General features: G+C 44.3%; 3 protein-coding genes across 3 annotated transcripts in view; all 3 read left to right on the top strand.

Moving 5' to 3' along the window:
- The first annotated feature begins 180 nt into the window (after window positions 1–180).
- On the top strand, window positions 181–20981 carry LOC308257907 (interferon-induced protein with tetratricopeptide repeats 1-like). Its single transcript, XM_080688051.1, has 2 exons — window positions 181–440; window positions 19270–20981. The coding sequence occupies exons 1-2, from the start codon at window positions 436–438 to the stop codon at window positions 20699–20701; spliced, it is 1437 nt and encodes a 478-aa protein (XP_080544177.1). The 5' UTR covers window positions 181–435; the 3' UTR covers window positions 20702–20981.
- Window positions 213–6541, top strand: IFIT3 (interferon induced protein with tetratricopeptide repeats 3). Its single transcript, XM_080688054.1, has 2 exons — window positions 213–440; window positions 4618–6541. The coding sequence occupies exons 1-2, from the start codon at window positions 436–438 to the stop codon at window positions 6023–6025; spliced, it is 1413 nt and encodes a 470-aa protein (XP_080544180.1). The 5' UTR covers window positions 213–435; the 3' UTR covers window positions 6026–6541.
- LOC308257908 (interferon-induced protein with tetratricopeptide repeats 1-like) overlaps window positions 340–21459 on the top strand; it is a 41132-nt gene continuing 20012 nt past the window's right edge. The window contains exon 1 of the mRNA XM_080688052.1: window positions 340–440. Coding sequence (XP_080544178.1) covers window positions 436–440 — 5 coding nt within the window. The 5' untranslated portion in view covers window positions 340–435. The remainder of the gene's footprint in view (window positions 441–21459) is intronic.

Genomic DNA, 21459 nt, shown 5'->3' with positions numbered 1-21459 from the left:
TTTAAAGTTTAATCAAAGTCATAAGGACCCTGGGTTTCACTCCTGCAACAGTAAATCCAGGGAGCGTGTAAAAATGCAGATTCCCGAGCCCCAGCCCACCCCCAGGTTGGATCAGGTTCCTGGGAGGAGGGCATGGAACCTGCAAGCCATCTCTAGTGTCTTTTCCAATCGCTCAAACACAGTTTCAGAACCTGAGTAGAACAATATTCCCCGGCGAGAGTGAGCTCAGCGCTCAGACCTTAGTTTCATTTCTCCTCACCAGGAATCCTGAGGGCATCGCATCAGTTTCAGTTTCCATTTCCTCTCCATAAAAGCACAGACCTCAGGGCCAGAGCCGGTGCTGGGAAACCTCATCAGCTGTTGCTTGCGATCCACAAGCAGAACATCACATCAGCCTGGACCCCAGCTTCTCAGAATTCCAGGGACATCGCCATCATGAGGTAAGGATGCCTGGCTTCTCTGCTAGCAAGTGGAGCGTTTCTCACCAATCTAGTTCTGGCGTGCAACTCCCAGAATCCTCCTGATTCGGTGTGTGCTTACAGATTAAAGATGCGTTGCTCTTAGCTTGATCATGAACCTCTCTGACCAATTCATGCCTTTTTATTTCTGTGGCTCTGTCTGTTTACTGAGTCAGGCAGTCTAAGGACACAGTGGGGTGCTGGCAGGAGCGCTAGCGGCTAGCAACAGGGCAAGGACTTGAGAGAGCCCCGAGGCATAACCAGCTCCGCGCCTTCCAGGCAAAATCTGGGCAATGGGGAGGGACAACGGAGGTCCTTCCTGGTCCCTCTTTTGTGTTTTAGATTTTGTCAGACTAAACCAGCCGTTTGTGAGCTCCGTGGTGGTGAATTTTATTTATTTAAATATATTTTATTGATTTTTTTTTACAGAGAGGAAGAGAGGGGGATAGAGAGTTAGAAACACCCATGAGAGAGAAACATCGATCAGCTGCCTCCTGCACACCCCTTACTGGGGATGTGCCCGCAACCAAGGTACATGCCCTTGACCGGAATGGAACCTGGAACCCTTCAGTCCGCAGGCCAACGCTCTATCCACTGAGCCAAACCCCTCAGGGCGGTGGTGGTGATTTTTAAAGTATGCTTGCTTCTCAGCAAATGTGCTAATGACCTACTCAGCACTGCACAACTACAATCTAGAGTGAGGTCGCTTCTATCTTACAATTGGCTCTTTCAGAATTGAGGAATGTGTTTCCTTAGAAACCTGCCAGACCTCCCCTGTGAGCAGGGAGAGAGTATTGCCGTTTCAAGCTGTGTTGCAGCTGGCGAGTGTAATAAAGCAGAGTGCTCTATTAGAATGCAAATCCCTGGACCCTGCATTCTGAATTCCTAATCAGACTTAAAGCCTGGGGAGGAGGGACAGAATACATATTTCTTTTTTAAAAAAAAAACATATTTTATTGATATTTCACAGAGAGGAAGGGAGAGGGATAGAGAGTTAGAAACATCGATGAGAGAGAAACATCGATCAGCTGCCTCCTGCACACCTCCCACTGGGGATGTGCCCGCAACCAAGGTACATGCCCTTGACCGGCATCGAACCCGGGACCTTTCAGTCCGCAGGCCGACGCTCTATCCACTGAGCCAAACCAGTTTCGGCCAGAATACATATTTCAAGAGGACCACAGGTACTTCCCAGACACTCTCAATGCTCCCTGCCGAGTAGGTGTGTAAATGGATTGGAGGAAGCCCAAAGCGGGTGGCCAGTGGGGGTGTGGGAAGGGTGTTGCTATAAAGCAAGGCTTGCCTGTTTAAGGGCTCTTTTAGGGCTGAGAAACTGGTGATTGGAAATCACTTCCAAAAAGTAATTGGGCCCTTGCTACTCACTGTGTGGTCTGAATCCAACACCCCCTGAGAGGTGGTTATAAAGGCAGCACCCTGGACCTGCTGAACTCAGAAGTGCATTTCAACCAGGTCCTCAGGTGATGTGGTCCATGTGCATGTGAAAGTGTGAGAAGCCCTGCTCTGGAGAGTTCGCTGGCTCACTTTTTGAAGAGATGGGCTCCTTGGGTTGTGCCTATTCTGACCAAATAACTGGCCATGAGTTCTGCCTGTCCCTTCACAGAATCAGTCCCTGTACAAACTGCCGGAGGTTTCTCTGGAAACTCTTGCCATTTAAACAGGGCCTCTTTCGGGAAATTTCAAGAGTCTAGTCTAGTAATGGCTTTCACCAGGCCGTGGAAGGAGATGAGGCGTCTTCGCTGGGGTCTGTGGGCCGCTCCAGCAGGCTGGCTGTCACCATCCAGATAGGGGAGCAGGAGAAGGAGAAAAGACTGACTGTAAATGGGTTGATTCTGGGTGTTTCCTAAGGAGTTGCAGTGCTGCTTTTATCTGCTTTGGTCAGCAAAACCTCAAGGCTGCCATTGGAGGCCATGAGAAATCTCTTCTTGGACCAGAGGGACTCCCCCTCCCCAATGTTTTCTACTAGATACATAGTCTCCGGGGAGGAAGGGCGCATTCAACTCCCCATGTTTCACCTGAATGGAGACATTCTTTTTGTCAGGTTACTGCAGCCATCATTCCACCTGCTTGCTTGTCCTCCCTTCAAATGTCTGATTTAATTATTGTTCAGTAACTTACTGAATTTTATACATGAGTATTTAGAGCAACTTTCAAACACACATGATAGAAATTAATAAGTGAGGAAAGCTTGGCAAATGGAGCATTGGTTTTTAGAAAGGCAATAGTATTTTAATTAAATCAGAATTATCTTCAAATGTTTTATTTGCATCTACTCAGTTAAATATGTTAATTGTATCCTAAGTGTGAATTACATAGGAACATGTAAACATGTCAGTTAACAAATATATAATGAAAATTTGAAGGTTGAAAAAAGCAGAGTATTTCATGTACTTATATTCATTCTCTCTGGGATCTGGGCTGTCGGGGAGACGGCTTCAATCAGACTAGAAACCCAGCTTTCATGGGACCTGTGTGACTGTAGGGAAGTGGTGGAGAAGAAGGGAAAAGACTAAATCACACAGCATGGTGGCAAACATTCCCCGGGTTTTCATTCTTTTCATGGCTCCTTCTAACCTGACTGTGAGCTCCTAGGGGCAGAGACAGCCAAGATAACCTTTATTTTTCTTAGTACTCCCCGAAGCTCACAAAGTGACACAAAAGGTAGCCCTGCAGAAAGTCATTCATTGGGTGGCTAAATAAAACTCACTCCTCAGAGTGTGTGAGGACTGAGCCCTGACTTAGTGACTGAGCAGCACAAGAGAGATCCCACTTCCTCTCACCATAGGTTTCGCGTCTCATCCACCTTACCCCACCTCCTGCATGTGTTTTCACGTAGTGGAAGGGATATGCTTTGCGGGTTTTTACACAGACCATAGCTACAGAAAGGTGAGTCCAGGAAGCAAGAGGAAAGTACCTGCTCTTCTGTCTGGGAATACTTAGGGGTGTGTAGAGTCAGAGTTCTCCAGAAAAACAGAACCCATAAGAGACACATAGATATGCTGTAGGTTGATGTCAAGCCCAACCCACAAAAGCTGGGAAGAGGAAGCAAGTATTTGCTAAAGGTTGCTCCAGGCTCTTCCATGTTTTGCTGGCCAAGAAGTAAAGTATTTTGAGCACCACAATAGAGGACATTCAGTCAGCCAGAACCAGACTTCACTGAAGGCTTGTCTTTCTTTGGCTTGCACTTGAAGGTGAATGGAGGACAGAGAACTCTTGGCTGTTGTACCATCAGCTCTGCCTTGCACTGTGGTCATCAACTTTCCTTAGATCAAAAGCAGGCAGGTACAAGTAATGGGCTTGCAGCGTTTGACCTCAAGTTATTTCTAAGTTATTTTGTACATTTTCAGCTGAGAAACCAAACTGGATCTTCATCTTTATGCCCATTTCTTGCAAGGGAAGAGGCTTTATACAATTGGATGTTTTGCTTTTCCTCTTTGAGAATTTTAACCCTCTTTTGTATTACTGCTACCTAATTTGTAAACATTCGTTTTTTTTACCTGCCTTTTAAAGTACGGCTCTTATTTTTTTTTTTTAAATAAAGATTCTCATCTATGCTGGTATACATACATACATATATATGTGTATACAGAGTGGGGCAAAAGTAGGTTGACAGTGAGTATGCGAAACATGGTTTATTCTTACATTATTATTTATCAGTTATTGTATTATTTTCCATAGGAACAACTGTAAACCTACTTTTGCCCCACCCTGTACATATATATGTAAATAAGCTAGAGAGAGAGAGAGAGATTTATTATGAGGAATTGGCTCACATGATTATGGAGGCTGAGACATGCCATGATGCAAGCTGCAGACACAGAAAAGCCAGTGGGATAAGTCCCAGCCTGAGGGGATGTTCCAGTTCAACCAGATAGGGCAAATTCACCCTTCCTCTGCCCCCACCCCCCTCAGGCCCACAATAGATTGGATATTGTGGAGGGCAATTTACTATACTCAGTCCAGTGAGGCAAATTCTAGGCTCTTTTGAAAACACAGATACGCCCAGAACTGATGTTCAGCGAAAAGTCTGGGCACCCCATGGCCCAGTCAAGTTGACACACACAGCTATCCTGTGATTGCATCACACGGTGTGATGCGTGGCAGGTACACTTCAGAGTGACCATGTTTATTTTCTCCACAGTGAGGTCAACAAGAACTCTCTGGAGAAAATCCTTCCACAGCTGAAATGCCATTTCACGTGGAAATTACTTAAGGAAGAAAGTGTCTTCCATGATCTAGAAGATAGAGTGTGTAACCAGATTGAATTTTTAAACACTGAGTTCAAAGCTACAATGTACAACTTCTTGGCCTACATAAAACACCTAAATGGTCAGAACGAGGAGGCACTGGAATGCTTGCGGCAAGCTGAAGAGTTAATCCAGCAACAGCACCCTGACCAAGCAGAAATCCGAAGTCTGGTCACCTGGGGCAACTACGCTTGGGTCTACTATCACATGGACAGACTCTCAGAAGCTCAAGTCTACATAGACAAAGTGAAACAAGTGTGTGAGAAGTTTTCAAATCCTTACAGTATTGAGTGTCCTGAGCTTGACTCTGAGGAAGGGTGGACCCTGCTACAGTGCGGAGCAAAGCGAAATGAAAGGGTGAAGGTGTATTTTGAGAAGGCTCTGGAAGAGAAACCCAACAACCCAGAATTCTCCACCGGGCTGGCAATCGCGATGTACCGTCTGGATGATAAGCCACCGAAGCAGTTCTGTGTCAGTGTCCTGAAGCAGGCCATTGAGCTCAACCCCGACAATCAGTATATCAAAGTTCTCTTAGGCCTGAAATTGCAAAATATAAAAAAAGAAGCTGAAGGGGAGCTGTTGATAGACGAGGCCTTGGAGAAAGCTCCTGGCCAAACAGATGTCCTCCGCAGTGCAGCCAAATTTTACCAAAGGAAAGGTGATCTAGACAAAGCAATTGAACTGTTTCTAAAGGCGTTGGAATCCTTGCCCAACAATGCGTACATCTATCGCCAGATTGCATTCTGCTATCGGGCAAAAGAGAAACAAATTCAGAGCACAGAGGACTCTGAAGCTGGTGGGAATAGAGAGAAGATGGAAGAACTACGGAAATCTGCTATGGACTATTCGAATAAAGCTATTGAGAAGGGACTGAATCCTCTGTATGTATACTCCGATCTCACTGAGCTGGAATTAGAAGAATGTTATCAGACAGCTTTCAATAAGGTGGAGAGAAAACAACTGCATCAGGGCTATTCCAACTTTCAGGAGCAAAATGGGAAATCAGGAGACACTCCTGTCCAGCATCATTTAAGCACAAAATCTGCGAATGGAGCTGAAAGGCAGCTTCCACGGAATTCTTGGTATCTCCAAGGATTAACTCACAGGCTGAATGGAGATCTGCTGCGAGCAGCGGAATGTTTTGAGAAGGAACTGGGCCACCTGCTGAGGAACAGCCCTTCTGGCATAAGCAGCTTTTTCCTGCCAGCAGAGGAGCTTGAAGAAGGAAAAGAAGTGGGCCAGGGCGCAGGCAGCTCCACTCTCAGCAAGCTCTCTGATCCCTTAGCTGACACAGAGGAGTGAAAGGAACAGAGCGGGAAGCCAGGAATGGTGGTTGTAAGGAGGAGAAGGGTGGGAAGGCAGGAGTTCCCTAATCTGAGCTTGATGAGTGAGGTGGTCTTGTTTATGGCTTTCAGGTACATTGTTAGAGAGTTGTTTTCTCATGTCTGTCTCCCTTGTTCCATACCAGCCACACCCAATTTTCTTGTAAGGTATGACTCCCAGGAACAGTAGTTCAGCCCTGGGAGATGTGATTATCTCAGTTTGCGCTCATGTCACCAGAAATCCCCTATTTCTGCCCTGCTTGCCAAGGGTCATAGCTGGTAGACTGCCTACCAATAGAATCTCACCTCCTCACCCCATTACTGTTTAACCTTCTGGGCCTCCTAGAAGACTAACTTTTGACTAACCCTGCAATATTCCTTCCATGTTGCGCGTGACCTCAGCCATGTATACATATGTATTTTTGATAGTGATACTCTAGTAAAAATGTATTGTTGCTAGTAATGCTACAATAAATGTTGAAATTTCTACTCAGGATAGAACTGTGTGGTTTGCATGTGTGACTACGAGTAATATTAATTCTCCAAGTTTCTCTTGTTAGGGATGGTGGGTACTTACTACAGCTGTGGCACCCTATTCTCAACATGTCCATTTTAGCTCCTCCATGGAACTAACACTCTTACCCCATAGCCAGCCCATCCTAGGGCTATGGGAACAGACTCTCACTGCAGCTCAGGAGCCAAACCCAAGCCCAGTGCCCAGTTAGCAGCTGCTGCTGTAACCAGGGTTGCTGTGCACACACGAATACCTTGGCAATTGCTTCCCTGCTAAATACCAGTTCACAGTCTTCCCCCCACCCCGCCCCCACCTTACACACACACACAGGCGTGCACACACACACTCACACTCACCATGGTTATGGAGAAACACGGACTCCAATTTGAGATAATAAACAGAGGAGTGTTGATGTCCCTGCTCCTTTCCCCCTGCTAAATTATGTGGAAACTTAACCTGCAACTGGGATCCACCAGGAGATAGACTCTTATCCCAGGTATGCCTAAGTATCGATGCTGTGTCCCTAGCCCGTGTTCCCATGGTTTGGGAACCTAAGAGCATGCCATTTGTGAAAGGAGAGTGTTACAAGGGGAATCCTCACAAGAAATTGGGTACGTTAAGAGAGATCCACACTTGGCCAGTCTTTACCTGTCTTTCCTTTGCTCCACCAGATGGCGATAGCATTTCCTAATCACTGCAACATTGTTTTTCCAGTGCGAAGTCTGAGAAGTCGGCAACAGAAATCCCCAAGACAGTTCATGGGTCTGGCGGTTTTCACTAGAAGGATTCATAGACTTCAACACAATCATATTCACGGCTAAGATTTATGACAACAAAAAGATACGGAGCAGAATCAGCACAGGGAAAAGGTGCATGGGTCTAAGAGTAATGAAATGAGGCACGTGTTTCCCAGTCTTCCCCCATAGGATCATATAGCACCTGCTTGATTCCTCCAACATCAAATTGTGACAACTCTTGTGAGCTCGTTAAAGACTCCATGGCCAATGGTTTCATTTGGAGACTAGTTACATAAGGACCCTCTGCTTAGCACATGACAGACTCCCAGAAGGAAAGCAGATGTCAGCGTTAACCACATCATTTGCACAAACAATAACCATGCTTCTCGGTTAGGGAATGGTGAGAACACTCCAAAAATCCAAGTTCCCAGATGCCAACTAAGGGCCAGCCTTGCAAGCAGGCCTTTCTAAGGTTAAGGTCACGGTGAAGCAGGGATTTTAGGGGGACACATAGGCAGGCTTAGGGATTTTTTAGAATTGGGGTCCATGGTAAAAGCTTGGGGCTGCAGACTGGGAGAAGGTACATTTCCATAACACAAAAGCCAGGTGCAGTCACATCTCCATAAGACAAGGGAACTGGAAGTAGGCAGGAAAGGCCTATATTTACAAAATAAAGAGAAGGAAGCCCTTCATTCAGATGGAAAAGAAGAAAGCCCAGGGAAGGAGGAGGGAGAACCTCACATTGCAAAGGGGAATAGTGACCAATCAGAGGGGATATCTAGGCACTGGGATTTGCAGCCTTTATAAGCTGTGGGAAGAGGGACTCAGTGGGACCCTTTTCCCCTCCCCATGTGGGAGTCAGTTCTATGGGACTCTTTCCTCTCTCCACGTGGGAGTCTGTACTTCTTCAATAAATCACCACCTTTGCTATACTTTCTGTCCGTGGATTCATTCTTGATTCCGGCGGACAAAGAATCTGGGTTCCAGTCCAAAAATTCTGTATCAGTGGTCTCTGGCCTAATGCTTATCTGCATAGTCCATCCCCTTGGTCCTTAGCCAAGGTGTCTTTGCCGTCCAAGTGTTATCACTAGGATCCCACATGACAGGTGAGACCTTAATAGTAGTGGCCTCAGTTATGCCCTTTAGGGATCCTGAATTCAGTCATCCTACTAATTAATAAGGTCTGTTTTTTGTCAGGTCACTTCCTTCTTGAGTTTCTTTTCTATCCCTTTTACCTGGTGGCACAGCACAACCCTGACCAATAAACTGACGTGGCTGCCTTCCATGATCATCAGATACACACCTAAGAAGTACAATCTCAGAAGACACACGTGGTGCCCTGAAAATAGAATTTACGATTGTTTAGTTATCCCAAGCAGGACATACCTCAGTCAGGCAGTACAGGTTACTAGGCTCTCCAGGTGTGGCATTCCACTGTAGGGCTGACCGTCCTGAGGTGTCAGTCAGTAGTCTAAAAAAATCAGTCGAGTCCTTGGTTTTAGAGGGACTGCCTGACAGTTCCAAACATTTGCTCATCCCTGATACCAGTTCATTTGCCTCATGAGTAAAGATGACATCTAAGGTTTTCTGGGTGGAATGTTCAGGAGCTGGCCCCCAGCCGGCCACCCCATTGCTGTCCTCCATGTTCATTGGCTCAGCAGTCTGAATTCAAGCACTAGCATACTAGTAAGTTGGAAAGGTCAGATTTCCTTCGGAAAGGAAGGAAAGCTTCCAGGAATAATTCTGAAAAACAAAGATCATTAATGCCCATCCCTTCCCCTGTCCCTCCCTAAATGCTGAATTTTTCTTTTTCTTGTTACAAATCAAAGGGCCTCATTCAACAATCAACGTTTTTTCAATTATCCCCTACTCTCTTTCACCCAGACCTTTCAACTTTGACAGGCTATTTGCAAGAGGGACAAAAGTGTTTTCACAGGAAAACATTTTATGCAACTTAACCAGAAAGAAGCATTGTATTTACAAATGAGTCAAAGTCCTGAATTAAAAAAATAAATAAATAAAAATGGGTTTACATCACTCCTTACCTCTCCATCCTGATCATGTACATGGTGAGCCTACAAAAGAGGGACTGTTTTCTAGGGTCACTTGCATTTACAATCAGACTATGCACCTTACGAAGGTGTGCATACTAGGACAAAGGTGAGGGCCATGGAGTCGGGCTATCAATCCATCCTCCCAGACCTCAACTATTGGGAAAAGTTGAAAAGAGCAAGTCAACAACATTGAGAGAGCCTGGAGAGGGGTCAAGAGTTCAATCTGTCAGGAGTGGGAGGAGATGTTTGTTTAAGAGGACACATGATGCTCCCTGTTATGTGTCCTTGCCCAACTTGCAGCCTTCAGCAAGAATCACTGGTCAGGCCCTAGCAGCCTTCAGCAAGAATCACTCACTGGTCAGGCCTAGCTGGTTTGGGTCAATGGATAGAGCGTTGGCCTGCGGACTGAAAGGTCCCAGGTTCAATTCCGGCCAAGGGCACATGCCTGGGTTGTGGGCTCGATCCCCAGTAGGGGGCGTGCAGGAAGGCAGCTGATCAATGATTCTCTCTCATCATTGATGTTTCTCTCTCTCCCTCTCTGAAATCAATAAAAATTATATTTAAAAAAAAGAATCACTGGTCAGCAATGCAACTAGGCTCTGTATCCTGAGCCTATTTGAAAAAGCAGACACAGGATGAGCTCCCTGCCCGCCCCCTCAGTCTGAAAGCAGAAGACAAATTCCCCATGTAAACATCCCCTGGCACCCTCCCCCCCTGCCCCGAAATCTGGCTCACCCCTCAGATTAAACATGCACTGGAATGCCAAACAGTCCCTCTCAAAATCTCACTGAGGTCAAGGGAAAATATTTCCTGCTCAGCTGTTGGATCAGGCCAACCATGACCCTCCTTGCCCACACCCAGCTCTTTCTAGCCTTGTTTACTCCACAGAAAACAAAAGCCCTTTTCTGCCTTTTCTGCCTAATCTTTGAGACATTTGCAGACCTTATGATCAGAGCCATCCTCCTATTGCCCTTCCCCTGTTGCAATAGTCACCAACCTTATTGCAACAGTCGTTTTTTCCCCACGTAATAAACTATCTTTAGTGCAATTTTAGGCTTATAAAAAATGCACAGAAAGTACAGTTCTAATATACCACCTGCTCCACACCCTCACCCACTGTACAGTTCCCCCTAAGATTAACATCATGCATTCTGTGGTTTTGTAGTTCCTACTGATGAACCAGTATTAGTATATTATTACTAAAATCCATAGTTCACATTGGGGTTAATTTTTTTTTTGTATTGTACATAACATCATGTATGCACCATGATACTATCATAAGAAGGGTTTCACTGCCCTAAAAATGCCCTGTGTTCCACCTATTCATCCATTCCCCACTCCCTCTAACCCCCTGGCAACCACTGATCTTTTTTTCCATTTCTATAGTTTGGCCTTTTCCAGAATGTCTTATAGTTAAAAATCATATGGTATGTAGCCTTCTTAGATGCTTCTTTCACTTAGCAATATGCATTTAAGGTTCCTTCTTATCTTTTTGTGGCTTAATAGCTCATATATTTTTACTGCTGAATAATAGTCCATTGTCTGGATGCCCCACCCTTTGTTTATCCCTTCACCTACTAAAGGACATCTTGATTGCCTCCAATTTTGGCAATCTATCCATACATAAAGCCCTAATATGCAAATAGATGAAACAGCAGAACAACCGAACCACCAGTTGCTATGATGTGCACTGACCACCAGGGGGCGTGCATGGAACATGACGGGCATCGGTCACAGAGGGATAGTGGAGCAGGTGAGTGGGGACGCCGGACCAAGGCAGGGTGCCAGTGGCTGTCATTGGGGCAAGCCTCTGGTGGTTACTGAAAATCCTTTGCCCCTGTGCACCACAGCCCTGCCGGGCACTTGCACCAGCTGCTGGCACCCGCACCTGCTGCCGGCACCAGAGCTGCCGCTCCCACCCACTGCCGGCTCCCAGCACTGGCCCCGATCTCTTGGCGCCATCAGCAGGTATGAGCGGTGGCTACTGGCCCCGGTCACCCCTCAGGGCTTCTCCACCTCCTTCTGCTCTTGAGGGGCGATTAGGGCTGGCAGCCGCCTCTCACACCCGCTGCTGGCAAGGGCCCTATTTGCACCCGCTGCTGGCACCCGGCACTAGTCCCGATCCCTCAGCACTGTCAGCGGGTGTGAGCGGCAGCTGTCAGCCCCAATTGTCCCTCAGGGCTTCTCTGCCACCTCTGCTCCTGAGGAGTGATTAGGGCAGCAGCCTCTGCTCACACCCACTGACGGTGCCAGCCTCGTTTGCACTCACTGGCCTCAATCGCTCCACGCAGTCAGCAGGTTCAAGGGGGGGCCAACACAGTCAGTGTGTGGGAACAGTGGCAGGACCAGGGCTGCTGGCAGACGGGGGACCGGGGCTGTGGCGGCAGGGGCAGGGCAGGAGCACGGAGGATGGGCTGAGACCCGCCCCTGTGCCCACCACAGCCTCGCAGCCCACAGTTCCTTTCAAGGTGCATGAATTCGTGCACTGGGCCCCCTAATTATGAATAAAGCCGCTCCAAATATTCTTGTGCCTGTTTTGTGTGAACATAAGTTTTCACCCCATTTGGGTAAATACCTGGGGACGTGGTTGCTGGATTGATAAGGGGATGTTGTTTAGTTTTGTAACAAACTGCCACACTGTCTCCCAAAGTGGCTGGACAATTCTGTATTCCCAACTGCATGAATCAGAGTTCCTGTTGCTCCACATCCTCATCGGTACTTGGTGGTGTCAGTGTTATGGATTTTAGCTATTCTAATAGGTGTGCAGTGATATCTCACTGCTGTTTTAATTTGCAACACCCCCAGGGCATGTAAAGGACATGCACCTTTTTACTAATATATGTTTATTTGCCATTTGTATTATCTTTTTTGGTGCAGTGTCAATTTAGATCTTTTGCCCATTTTTTCATTGTTTTTATTTTGTTTTCTTGTTCAGTTTAAACAATTATTTGTGTATTCTGGATACAAGTCCTTTAACAGATATGTGTGGTGCATATATTTTCTCCCAGCCTGTGGCTTGTGTTTTTATTCTCTTAACAGTGTCTTTCACAAAGCAGAAGTTTTACTTTAAATAGAATCCAACTCATCAATAATGAAGTCCAACTTATCACCAGCTTTCATCAATGGTGCTTTGGCTATTGTATCTAAAATCTTATAGCTAAATCCAAGGTAACTTTGATTTTATCCTATGATATCTCCTTTGCATTTCTATGTAGGTATATGATCCATTATGAGTTAATTTTTATGAAGAGTATAAGGGCTGTGTCTAGATTCTTGTTTTGTTTTTGTATATAGATGTTTAGTTGTTCCAGCACAAAAGATTATCCTTTCTTCATTGAATTATTTTTGTCCCTTTGTCAAAAATCAGTTGTCTATTTTGTGTGGGCCTATTTCTGGTCTCTCTATTCTGTTCCCTGGATCCATTTGTTTCTTCTTTGGCCAGTATCACACTGTCTTGATTATTATAGCTCAATAGTAAGTCTTGAAGTGGGGTAGTGTCAGATCTCTGACTGTTCTTCTTCAACATTGTGTTGGCTATTCTAGGTCTTTTGCCTTTCTGTAAAAACTTTAGAATCAGTTTCTTGATATCCACAGAATAATTTGCTGAGATTTTGATTGGGATTTTTTAAATTTTATAAATCATTTTGGGAAAAACTGGCATCTTAACCATATTGACTCTTCCATTCGATTAATATGGAAATAGCTCTTCTTTGATTTCTTCTATCAGCGTGCTGTACTTTTTCTCATATAAATCTTTTACATATGTTATTAGATTTATCCCTAAGTGATTCTTGTTTTTTCTTGGCGGGGGGAGGGGTTTGATGCTACTATAAGTGGTTTTTGTTTTGAATTTCAAATACTAATTGTTCATTGCTGGTATAAATGATAGTCAATAACTTTTGTATAATAACCCTGCAACCTACTATTTTACTACTAGACGCCCAGTGAATGAAAATTCATGCACTGGAGGGGGGGATCCCTCAGCCCAGCCTGTCCCCTCTCATAGTCCGGGAGCTCTCAGGGACAGGAGGCGAACCAGCGATCAGGGGAAGGAGATGGCCAATCACACCTCTGTTGCTGCCACTTCTGACAGCGCAAGCCTCGGCCAGCCCTGGTTACCTGAGCCTCGGGCGGCCCTGGACTGCTAGGGGGCTGTGGGGACTGGGGGACTCGGGAGGCAGGCGTGCAGAGTGGCCAGGCCTGCTGCCCCAGCAGGGCTGAGGGGACTGGGCACCGCCATCTTGTGGCTGTGGGCCCTGCCATCTTTGAGGGCGTGGCACTCAATTAGCATATTCCCTCCCTATTGGCTGTGGGCACTGCCATATTTGAGGGTGGGACAGTCAATTAGCATATTCCCTCCTTACTGGCTGTGGGTGCCGCCATCTTTGAGGGTGGGACAGTCAATTAGCATATTCCCTCCTTATTGGCTGTGGGCGCCGCCATCTTTGTGACTGTGTGAGGGTCAATTAGCATATTCCCTCTTTATTAGATAGGATAGTTGCACATTAGGTCCAAAAGTTTGTTTATTGACTCCTTGGGAATTTCTGTGTACAAATCATGTCATCATCCAACAAAGACAGCTTTATTTCTTCCATCCCAATTTGTATACTTGTCATTTTCCTTTTGTCTTATTGCATTAGCCAGGAATTCTAGTATATTGATAGGACTAGTGAGAGGGAACATCCTTGCTTTGTTTCTGACCTTAGAGGAAGAGCATCTGCTTTCTTTTTTTTTTTTTTTTTTTTTAATATATTTTATTGATTTTTTACAGAGAGGAAGGGAGAGGGATAGAGAGCTAGAAACATCGATGAGAGAGAAACATCAATCAGCTGCCTCCTGCACACCCCCCACTGGGGATGTGCCCGCAACCAAGGTACATGCCCTTGACCGGACTCGAACCTGGGACCCTTGAGTCCGCAGGCCGACGCTCTATCCACCGAGCCAAACCGGTTTCGGCTAAGTATAATTGTGATGCCCTGGCTGGTTTGGCTCAGTGGATAGAGCATCGGCCTGCAGACTGAAGAGTCCCGGGTTCGATTCCAGCCAGCCAGGGACACATGCCTGGGTTGTGGGCTCGATCTCCAGTTGGGGGTGGCAGGAGGCAGCTAATAAATGATTCTCTCATCATTGATGTTTCTCTCTCTCCCTCTCCATTCCTCTCTGAAATCAATAAGGAAATATATATTTTTTAAAAAGTATAATTGTGACTAAATCTGATGCTAGCTATAGGCTTTTTGTAGGTGTTCTTTATGAAGTTGAGGAAGTTCCCCTCTGATCCTAGTTTTCTGAGAGTTTCTATCATGAGTGGTGTTGGATTTTGCTTTTCTTAAATCACTTGATATGATCTCAGAAGCACAGACTTACATAGCCAAGGCAGAAAGTATTGCAATAAGTTTGCAAGTCTGAAAATCCAGCATCTGGAGATTGCTTGTGAGAAAGAATTGGCAGAATAATAATGTGGAGGGAAGTACAATGAAAGGGTTAAGATGTGTTTCAAAAAAGTTCTGAAGAGAAGCCCAACAACCCAGGTTGTTGGCATTCCAATGAACTATCGCCCAACCCTAAGAACTGGGCCATGGAGCTGAGTCCTGAAAACTGGTATGCTGAAGTTATCTTTGTCAAGAAACTTCAAAATGTTTATGAAAAAGCTGAAGGAGGGAGGTTAAAGAAGCCATAGGGAATACTATGGACAACAGATCATGTTTTTTCTTAAAATTTATCTTTATTGTTGAAAGTATTACAGATGTCCCGTTCCACACACACACACACACACACCCTCGTCCCATTGATCCCCTCCACTCTGTTCCAGTCCCCTTCCCAGGCCTTCCCCGCACTATTGTTTGTCCTTGGGCTATGCATATATGCATATAATTCATTGGTTAATCTCCCCCCCCTTACCCCTGCCCTGAAATACGCCAGTCTATTGCAGATCATGCTTTTTAATAAATGGGCTGCCTGCACTCTCTACTGCCATCATCTGTTACTTCTAAGCAAGTTCTACCTGGAGTAATATGAAGTCTTTAGACACAAGAACACAGATCTTTTATTTATTTATTTATTTATTTATTTATTTATTTATTAATATATTTTATTGATTTTTACAGAGAGGAAGGGAGATGGATAGAGAGTTAGAAACATCGATGAGAGAGAAACATCTATCAGCTGCCTCCTGCACACCTCCCACTGGGGATGTGCCTGCAACCAAGGTACGTGCCCCTGACCGGAATAGAACCCCGGACCCTTCAGTCCGCAGGCCGATGCTCTATCCATTGAGCCAAACTGGTTTTGGCAAGAACACAGATCTTTTAAGTGGTTTTTATTGGAAGAAATGGCAGAGAGAATGGCGTTACTAGTCTCCTGTTGAGCAGGGATACATATGTGTATTTCCCCATATATTGCCAAAGATCACAGTGCCCAGAAAATGTGGGCAGTTGCTTAATGAACCGCATAGGATGTAAAAGCTGCACGCTCAAGAAATTGATGTCTCCCAAGTCATCTGCTGTTTCCATCAAGGTGGGTGGAGCAAGCCAAGCACCTCACAGTGCAGGCCTTTATCTAAAGTTATGCTGTTCATTCCTAGAGCCACCCATAGGTATTTAAATTCATTAAAATAAAATCTAAAAATCAATTCTTCAGACCCGCTAGTTTCATTACAGGTACTCAGTAGTAACCTGGGCTGGTGGCTACCACATTGGACAGCACAGATTTAGAACATTTCCATCACTGCAGAAAGTTCTTTCGGAACAAATGAGTGTTTCTCAGTCTTGGAACTATTGCCATTTGGGGCCAGATAATTCTTCGTAGTGGGGGCTGTCTTGTGCATTGTTGGATGTTCAGCAGCAGGTCTGGCCTCTGCCCACTAGAATTCCTTAGCATCCCCATCTCCACTTGTGACCATCAAAAATGCCTCCAGACATTGCTAAAGGGCCCCTGGGGGGCAAAAAACACCTCCTGTTGAGAATCACTTTTCTAGAGCAATCACCTGCCCTGACAGAGATTGGCCACTCCTCTCCACCCCCCAGAAGATACTCTAGACCCCAATACAGAGAGCCTGGCTGAGCTGGAGGCTAAGGGTGCCAATCCCCCCTACATGTTACTCCACGGCCACTCAGGATTTCAACATGGCCTCAGCCTATGGTCTGTTACAGATAAGGGATCTTATCTGTAATCATGAAAATTCAGTTAGAACTGGAATACCTGGGAGTCAGTTGGAAATGTAAATCACGGTGAGCCAAAGATAGCCACCAAGACCCCTGAGATGGTGTGAAAATTACTGGTACTTTCAGAGCACAGTAGCTCTTGGTGGCTGAGCGTTTTCTCTATGGATGATTGGCACATGTTTGCAAGCATGAGTAATTTCAAAAGCAAACACCAGACACTCTGTGTAGAGGTCAAAACATTTTGACTTACTTTCCTTTATCATATTGTGTGAATTATTCAGGTGCACACAGGGACACCAGGAACAGAGAAATTAAGTTACTGATTCAGAGCCTTATAGAAAGATAAGTACGTATAGAATGAGTCCCTGTCCACCTTCCATGGCATTTAAACCTGAAAAGGGCCTAGGAATCATCTAAGAAAGTACCTCTCAAACTTTAATATAACAACAAATCACCTGAACATGATGAAGACTCTAATATAGTAGGGGCATGGAGGGGCCTGAGATTCTGCATTTCTAATAAGTTTTAGTTGATGCTATTGCTGCTGGTGCATAGACCACACTCTGAGCAGCAAAAATCTAGCTCAGTGATTTTAAGCCATAACTACACAATAAAATTACCTTGAGGGCTGCTGTTTTTTTGTTTTTGTTTTTTTAATTACTGATAATTCTGATGCCTGGGCCTCACACCCAGAGACTCTGGTTCATTGAACTAGAAGATAGCTCAGGCATATAGAGGGTGTCCCCCCAAAAAATGTATACACACTACTTTTTTTTTCTGATAGCTCAATTGATGTTTCTTTCTTTTCAGATTTAAACCATTGGCATCGTGTATACATTTTTTGGAGACACTCCGTATATATTTAAAGATTCACATGGAATTTTCTAGTTTGTAACCAGGATTGCAAACTATTATCCAAGGCCAACCTATCTACTTAAATGATAAGGCAACTAATAGAGTTTCAATTAAATCAAATTCATCAGCTTTTCAGCCAAACCAGAGCTGGTCCTTGAATCCTGATATTGAACTCATAGTTTAGTGCTTAAGTTTCATTGCTTCAGGTAGGAACCTTGTCTATTAGAAATTATTTTTCCCTCTCTAGTTTCCATTGCTCTTTTCTATTTGTAAACACACAGAGAGACACATTTACACACTTGTTGGCTGTTTTCTCTCTTCTTAATGCTACTCTGTCCTGTGTGGTTCATGGGTCTGTTTAGGCCAGAGACACACTGTGCAGCATAGAATCAACTGATCAGCTGAGCCAGAGTCCCACAGAATCGGGACTGCTGCCAAATCCACATAGACACACACGTGCTTCACTGGGAAATATTTCTTGGCCACAGTTAGGTGGTGAAAAGGAAGGTCACTGCATGTCCTCACTTAAGTGGTCAACCACTCAGGTATTACTTTAAGAAAGAACTAACTCTGATCAGGACATCACCTCTGAGGCCTGGGGAAGGTGGCTTGGCAGTATGGGGAGTTTTGAAGTCAAGACTTGGGGAGAAATGAGAGGGTCATACTGAGCTGCCAGCTGTATTTGTAAAGGCAGTAGTATGCCTGAGAATCCTCTGCTCACCTGGATTTATGGCTTTTCTCTCTTCCATTGTTTTGAAAAGGGAATGTTACATAGTCTGTTTGTGATTAGATTACAGTTATATATTGTGAGTCAGGATGGTAATATTTATATAAAAATTGCTATCCATTGAGATAAAAAAATTCATAAGGGTTCCCTCTGGGATCTTTCCTTGGGACTAATGGGTGGAAGATACGCTGAGTATGGAATATAAGGTAATTGGTTGAAGACACAGATGTAATATAACTACATAGGATGTGAGGATGACCTTTTCAAGTATTAGAGAGATTTATTTCTCTCCTCCCATGTTCTTGGAAGGGAAATAGAATGTCAGCCTACTTCAGAGGAGGATTGAATGGAAAGAAAACTTCTTGTCCCACTGACTCATTATTATTCTCTCTTTCCCATGGGTAGCTAAGCTCACTGTAATTGTTGAGATTTTGAGCTCCTGGTAATAACTATGCTGCAGGGTTACCTGACAGCAGGCTCACTGAATTCCAAAAGTGGGACTTACTACTTACCTTGCATAGGCACATCTGTTCACTCATCCCCCTACTTCTGACCTGTGCATGTGCAGTAAGTTCATCATTGAGAGATGGTTTTACCAATTTTTCAATCTCTCAGGAATTGGTTGAGTAAGTTCGCTCAAGCATAGATGTCAGGTAGTACCACAATTCTTCACCCCAGTTTAAGTATTCATGAAACCATATTTGGTTCTCATACCATATTTTGCTCAGAACCCTTCCTGGGAAGTCAGAAAACCAAGCCATGTTTATCTGTAGGGAATATGGAAAAGATAAGTATGGAATCTATATACCCTTCTGTGAACCCTCTGTCTACATTTCTTCAGACAGCATTAGTGATGCACTACAATGTTGAGAAAGGTCAGGGAGTGAAGGGCTTTGCAGTATTGAGGATGGTGCTGAAATTATTCGACATGAGAAGAACTAATCTCTTTGATTGCTTTCTCATAATCTTCATGGCGGAACCATGATGTGATTAGCATTTTCCCAAGGTTTTTATGTCAACCTGCTCTCTGTCCTAGTGACACAATCATAGAGCCCTGGGAGGTGCTCTATGATAATGAATCAGGAACACGTGGGGGTAATATTTGACTACTCAAAGTTCTGGCTTTATTTCCAAATGCTCCTGAAAAACTACATATAATTATTGTCTCTTTTTACAGTGATGAATTAAATGACAATCTCATTGAGGACAAACTTGTTCAATTAAGATGTCACTTTACATGGAAGTTGCACATTGAAGACACTGAACTGCATGATTTAGAAAACAGGGTCTTAGATCAGATTGAGTACCTAGACAACAACTTCAATGTGGGAATCCACAACCTACTGGCCTATGTGAAACACCTGAGTGGCCAGAATAAGGAAGCCTTGGAGAGCTTGAAAGAAGCTGAAGACTTAATGCAGGCAGGGCACATCCGCCAGTCAGACGCGATAAAGCTGGTTACCTGGGGCAACTATGCCTGGCTGTATTACCACATGGACAGACTGACAGACGCCCAGATTTACCTGGACAAGGTGGAGAACACTTGCAAAAAGTTTGCCAGCCCCTCCTGCTACACAATGGAATGCCCTGAGATGGACTGTGCAGAAGGATGGGCCTTGCTGAAATGTGGAGGAGAGAATTATGAACGGGCTAAAGCCTGCTTTGAGAAGGCTCTGGAAGTGGACCCTGAGAACCCTGAATTCAGCACTGGGTATGCAATTGTTGTCTATCGTCTGGATGCCTTTAACAAAACATCACGCTCTTGTAAGGCATTTTGTGTGCAGCCCCTAAAACGGGCCATCAGGCTAAATCCAGAAGATGCATATATTAAGTGTCTCCTCGCCATAAAACTTCAGAATATAGGACAAGAAGCTGAGGGAGAAAAGTACATTGAAGAAGCACTGGCCAACATGTCTTCGCAGGCCTATGTCTTTCGATATGCGGCCATGTTTTACCGAAAAAAAGGCTCTTTAGATAAAGCTCTTCAGCTCTTAAAAATGGCTTTGCAGGCAACACCTTCCTCTGCCCTCGTGCATCACCAGATAGGGCTTTGCTATAGATCACAAGTCTATAAAATAAGCAAAGCTACAAACTGGCAGCCTAGAGGACGGGATAGAGAAAATATTGACAGAATAACAAAATTAGCCATATCTCATTTTGAATTTGCTCTGGAACAAAAGCCAACATTTGAAATTGCTTATATACACCTAGCAGATATGTATTCAGTTGCAGGCAATAGCAGAAAAGCTGAAGACACTTATCAAAAAGTGTTCTGCATGAAATCAACTGAAGAAGAAAAAATGCAAGAGATATATTTCCAGCAAGGTCAATTTCAAGAATTTAAATGGAAATCTGAAGTCGATGCAATTATCTATTATTTAAAAGCAATCAAAATAGAAAAGCCATCATCTGTAAGACACAGAAGTATCAGTTCTTTGGAGAGAGTGGTTTTAAGGAAACTTCAAAGAAACGCAGTAGACATAGAAAGCTTGAGCATCCTTGGGTTCAGCTACAAATTGAAAGGAGAAATGAATAAAGCCCTGGAGTACTATGAGCGGGCCCTGAGGCTGGCTGCTGACTTTGAGAACCCTGTGGGACATGCTTCTTAGGCGCTTAAATATGGACCACTTTGACATTTCATTTGATTTTATGTTAAGGTGTACTAATCATCTTTTCCGCGTGCTGCTTTCAGAAACATGTAACTTTTGAACAATCACTCAAGCCTGATAAAATACTACTTGTATTCAAAAAAGAGTGAAGCAGAATATATATGTCTCTGTGTGTGTAAGAGAGGAAGAGAGACATAAACCATGTCTCTGTGAATGTTATGTAACAGAAATAACAGTTTGTTAAGTATATTTGTAGCAAATAAAACACCTCACTTACATAAAGTAAAATGACTCATTCATCTGATCAACAAATAGTTTTCAGTGCTAGATACCAAACATACTATGGTGATGTAAGGAAAATTCTTTTCCTCGACCAATCATAGGGTTCTTGACTGGGGCCCCATAATTTAGACTGAGAAAGACAGAATAAGATGAGAAAAACAAACAAAACTTTATAAACATGGACATCTTACATACACATGGGAGTACCCAGTGAGGAGTAACTCAAAGAGGTGGTTAGGTCTTGGGCTTATATAGCATCTTAACAAAAGAACAAGACATTTTCAGGGACGTGACAAGACAAAGGAAAAGAACTGAGTTTTTAGGGTGTCAAATTGTAGGAAGTAAATATATGGGGCTAAACTACTGGAAGATAGCTGCTAGCTAGTAAGATTTGTTATCTAGGCTCGTTTGGTAGTGAGTCTGGACTGAGAAGGACCTGGAGTTGTTTCAGGTGGTCACCTTCTCTCTGGATAGAG

This window comes from Plecotus auritus (genome assembly GCF_963455305.1).
Source record: "Plecotus auritus genome assembly, chromosome: 9".
NCBI lineage: Eukaryota > Metazoa > Chordata > Mammalia > Chiroptera > Vespertilionidae > Plecotus > Plecotus auritus.
The sequence above is the reverse complement of the archived record's forward strand: the minus strand, read 5'-3'. Positions and strand labels throughout refer to the sequence as shown.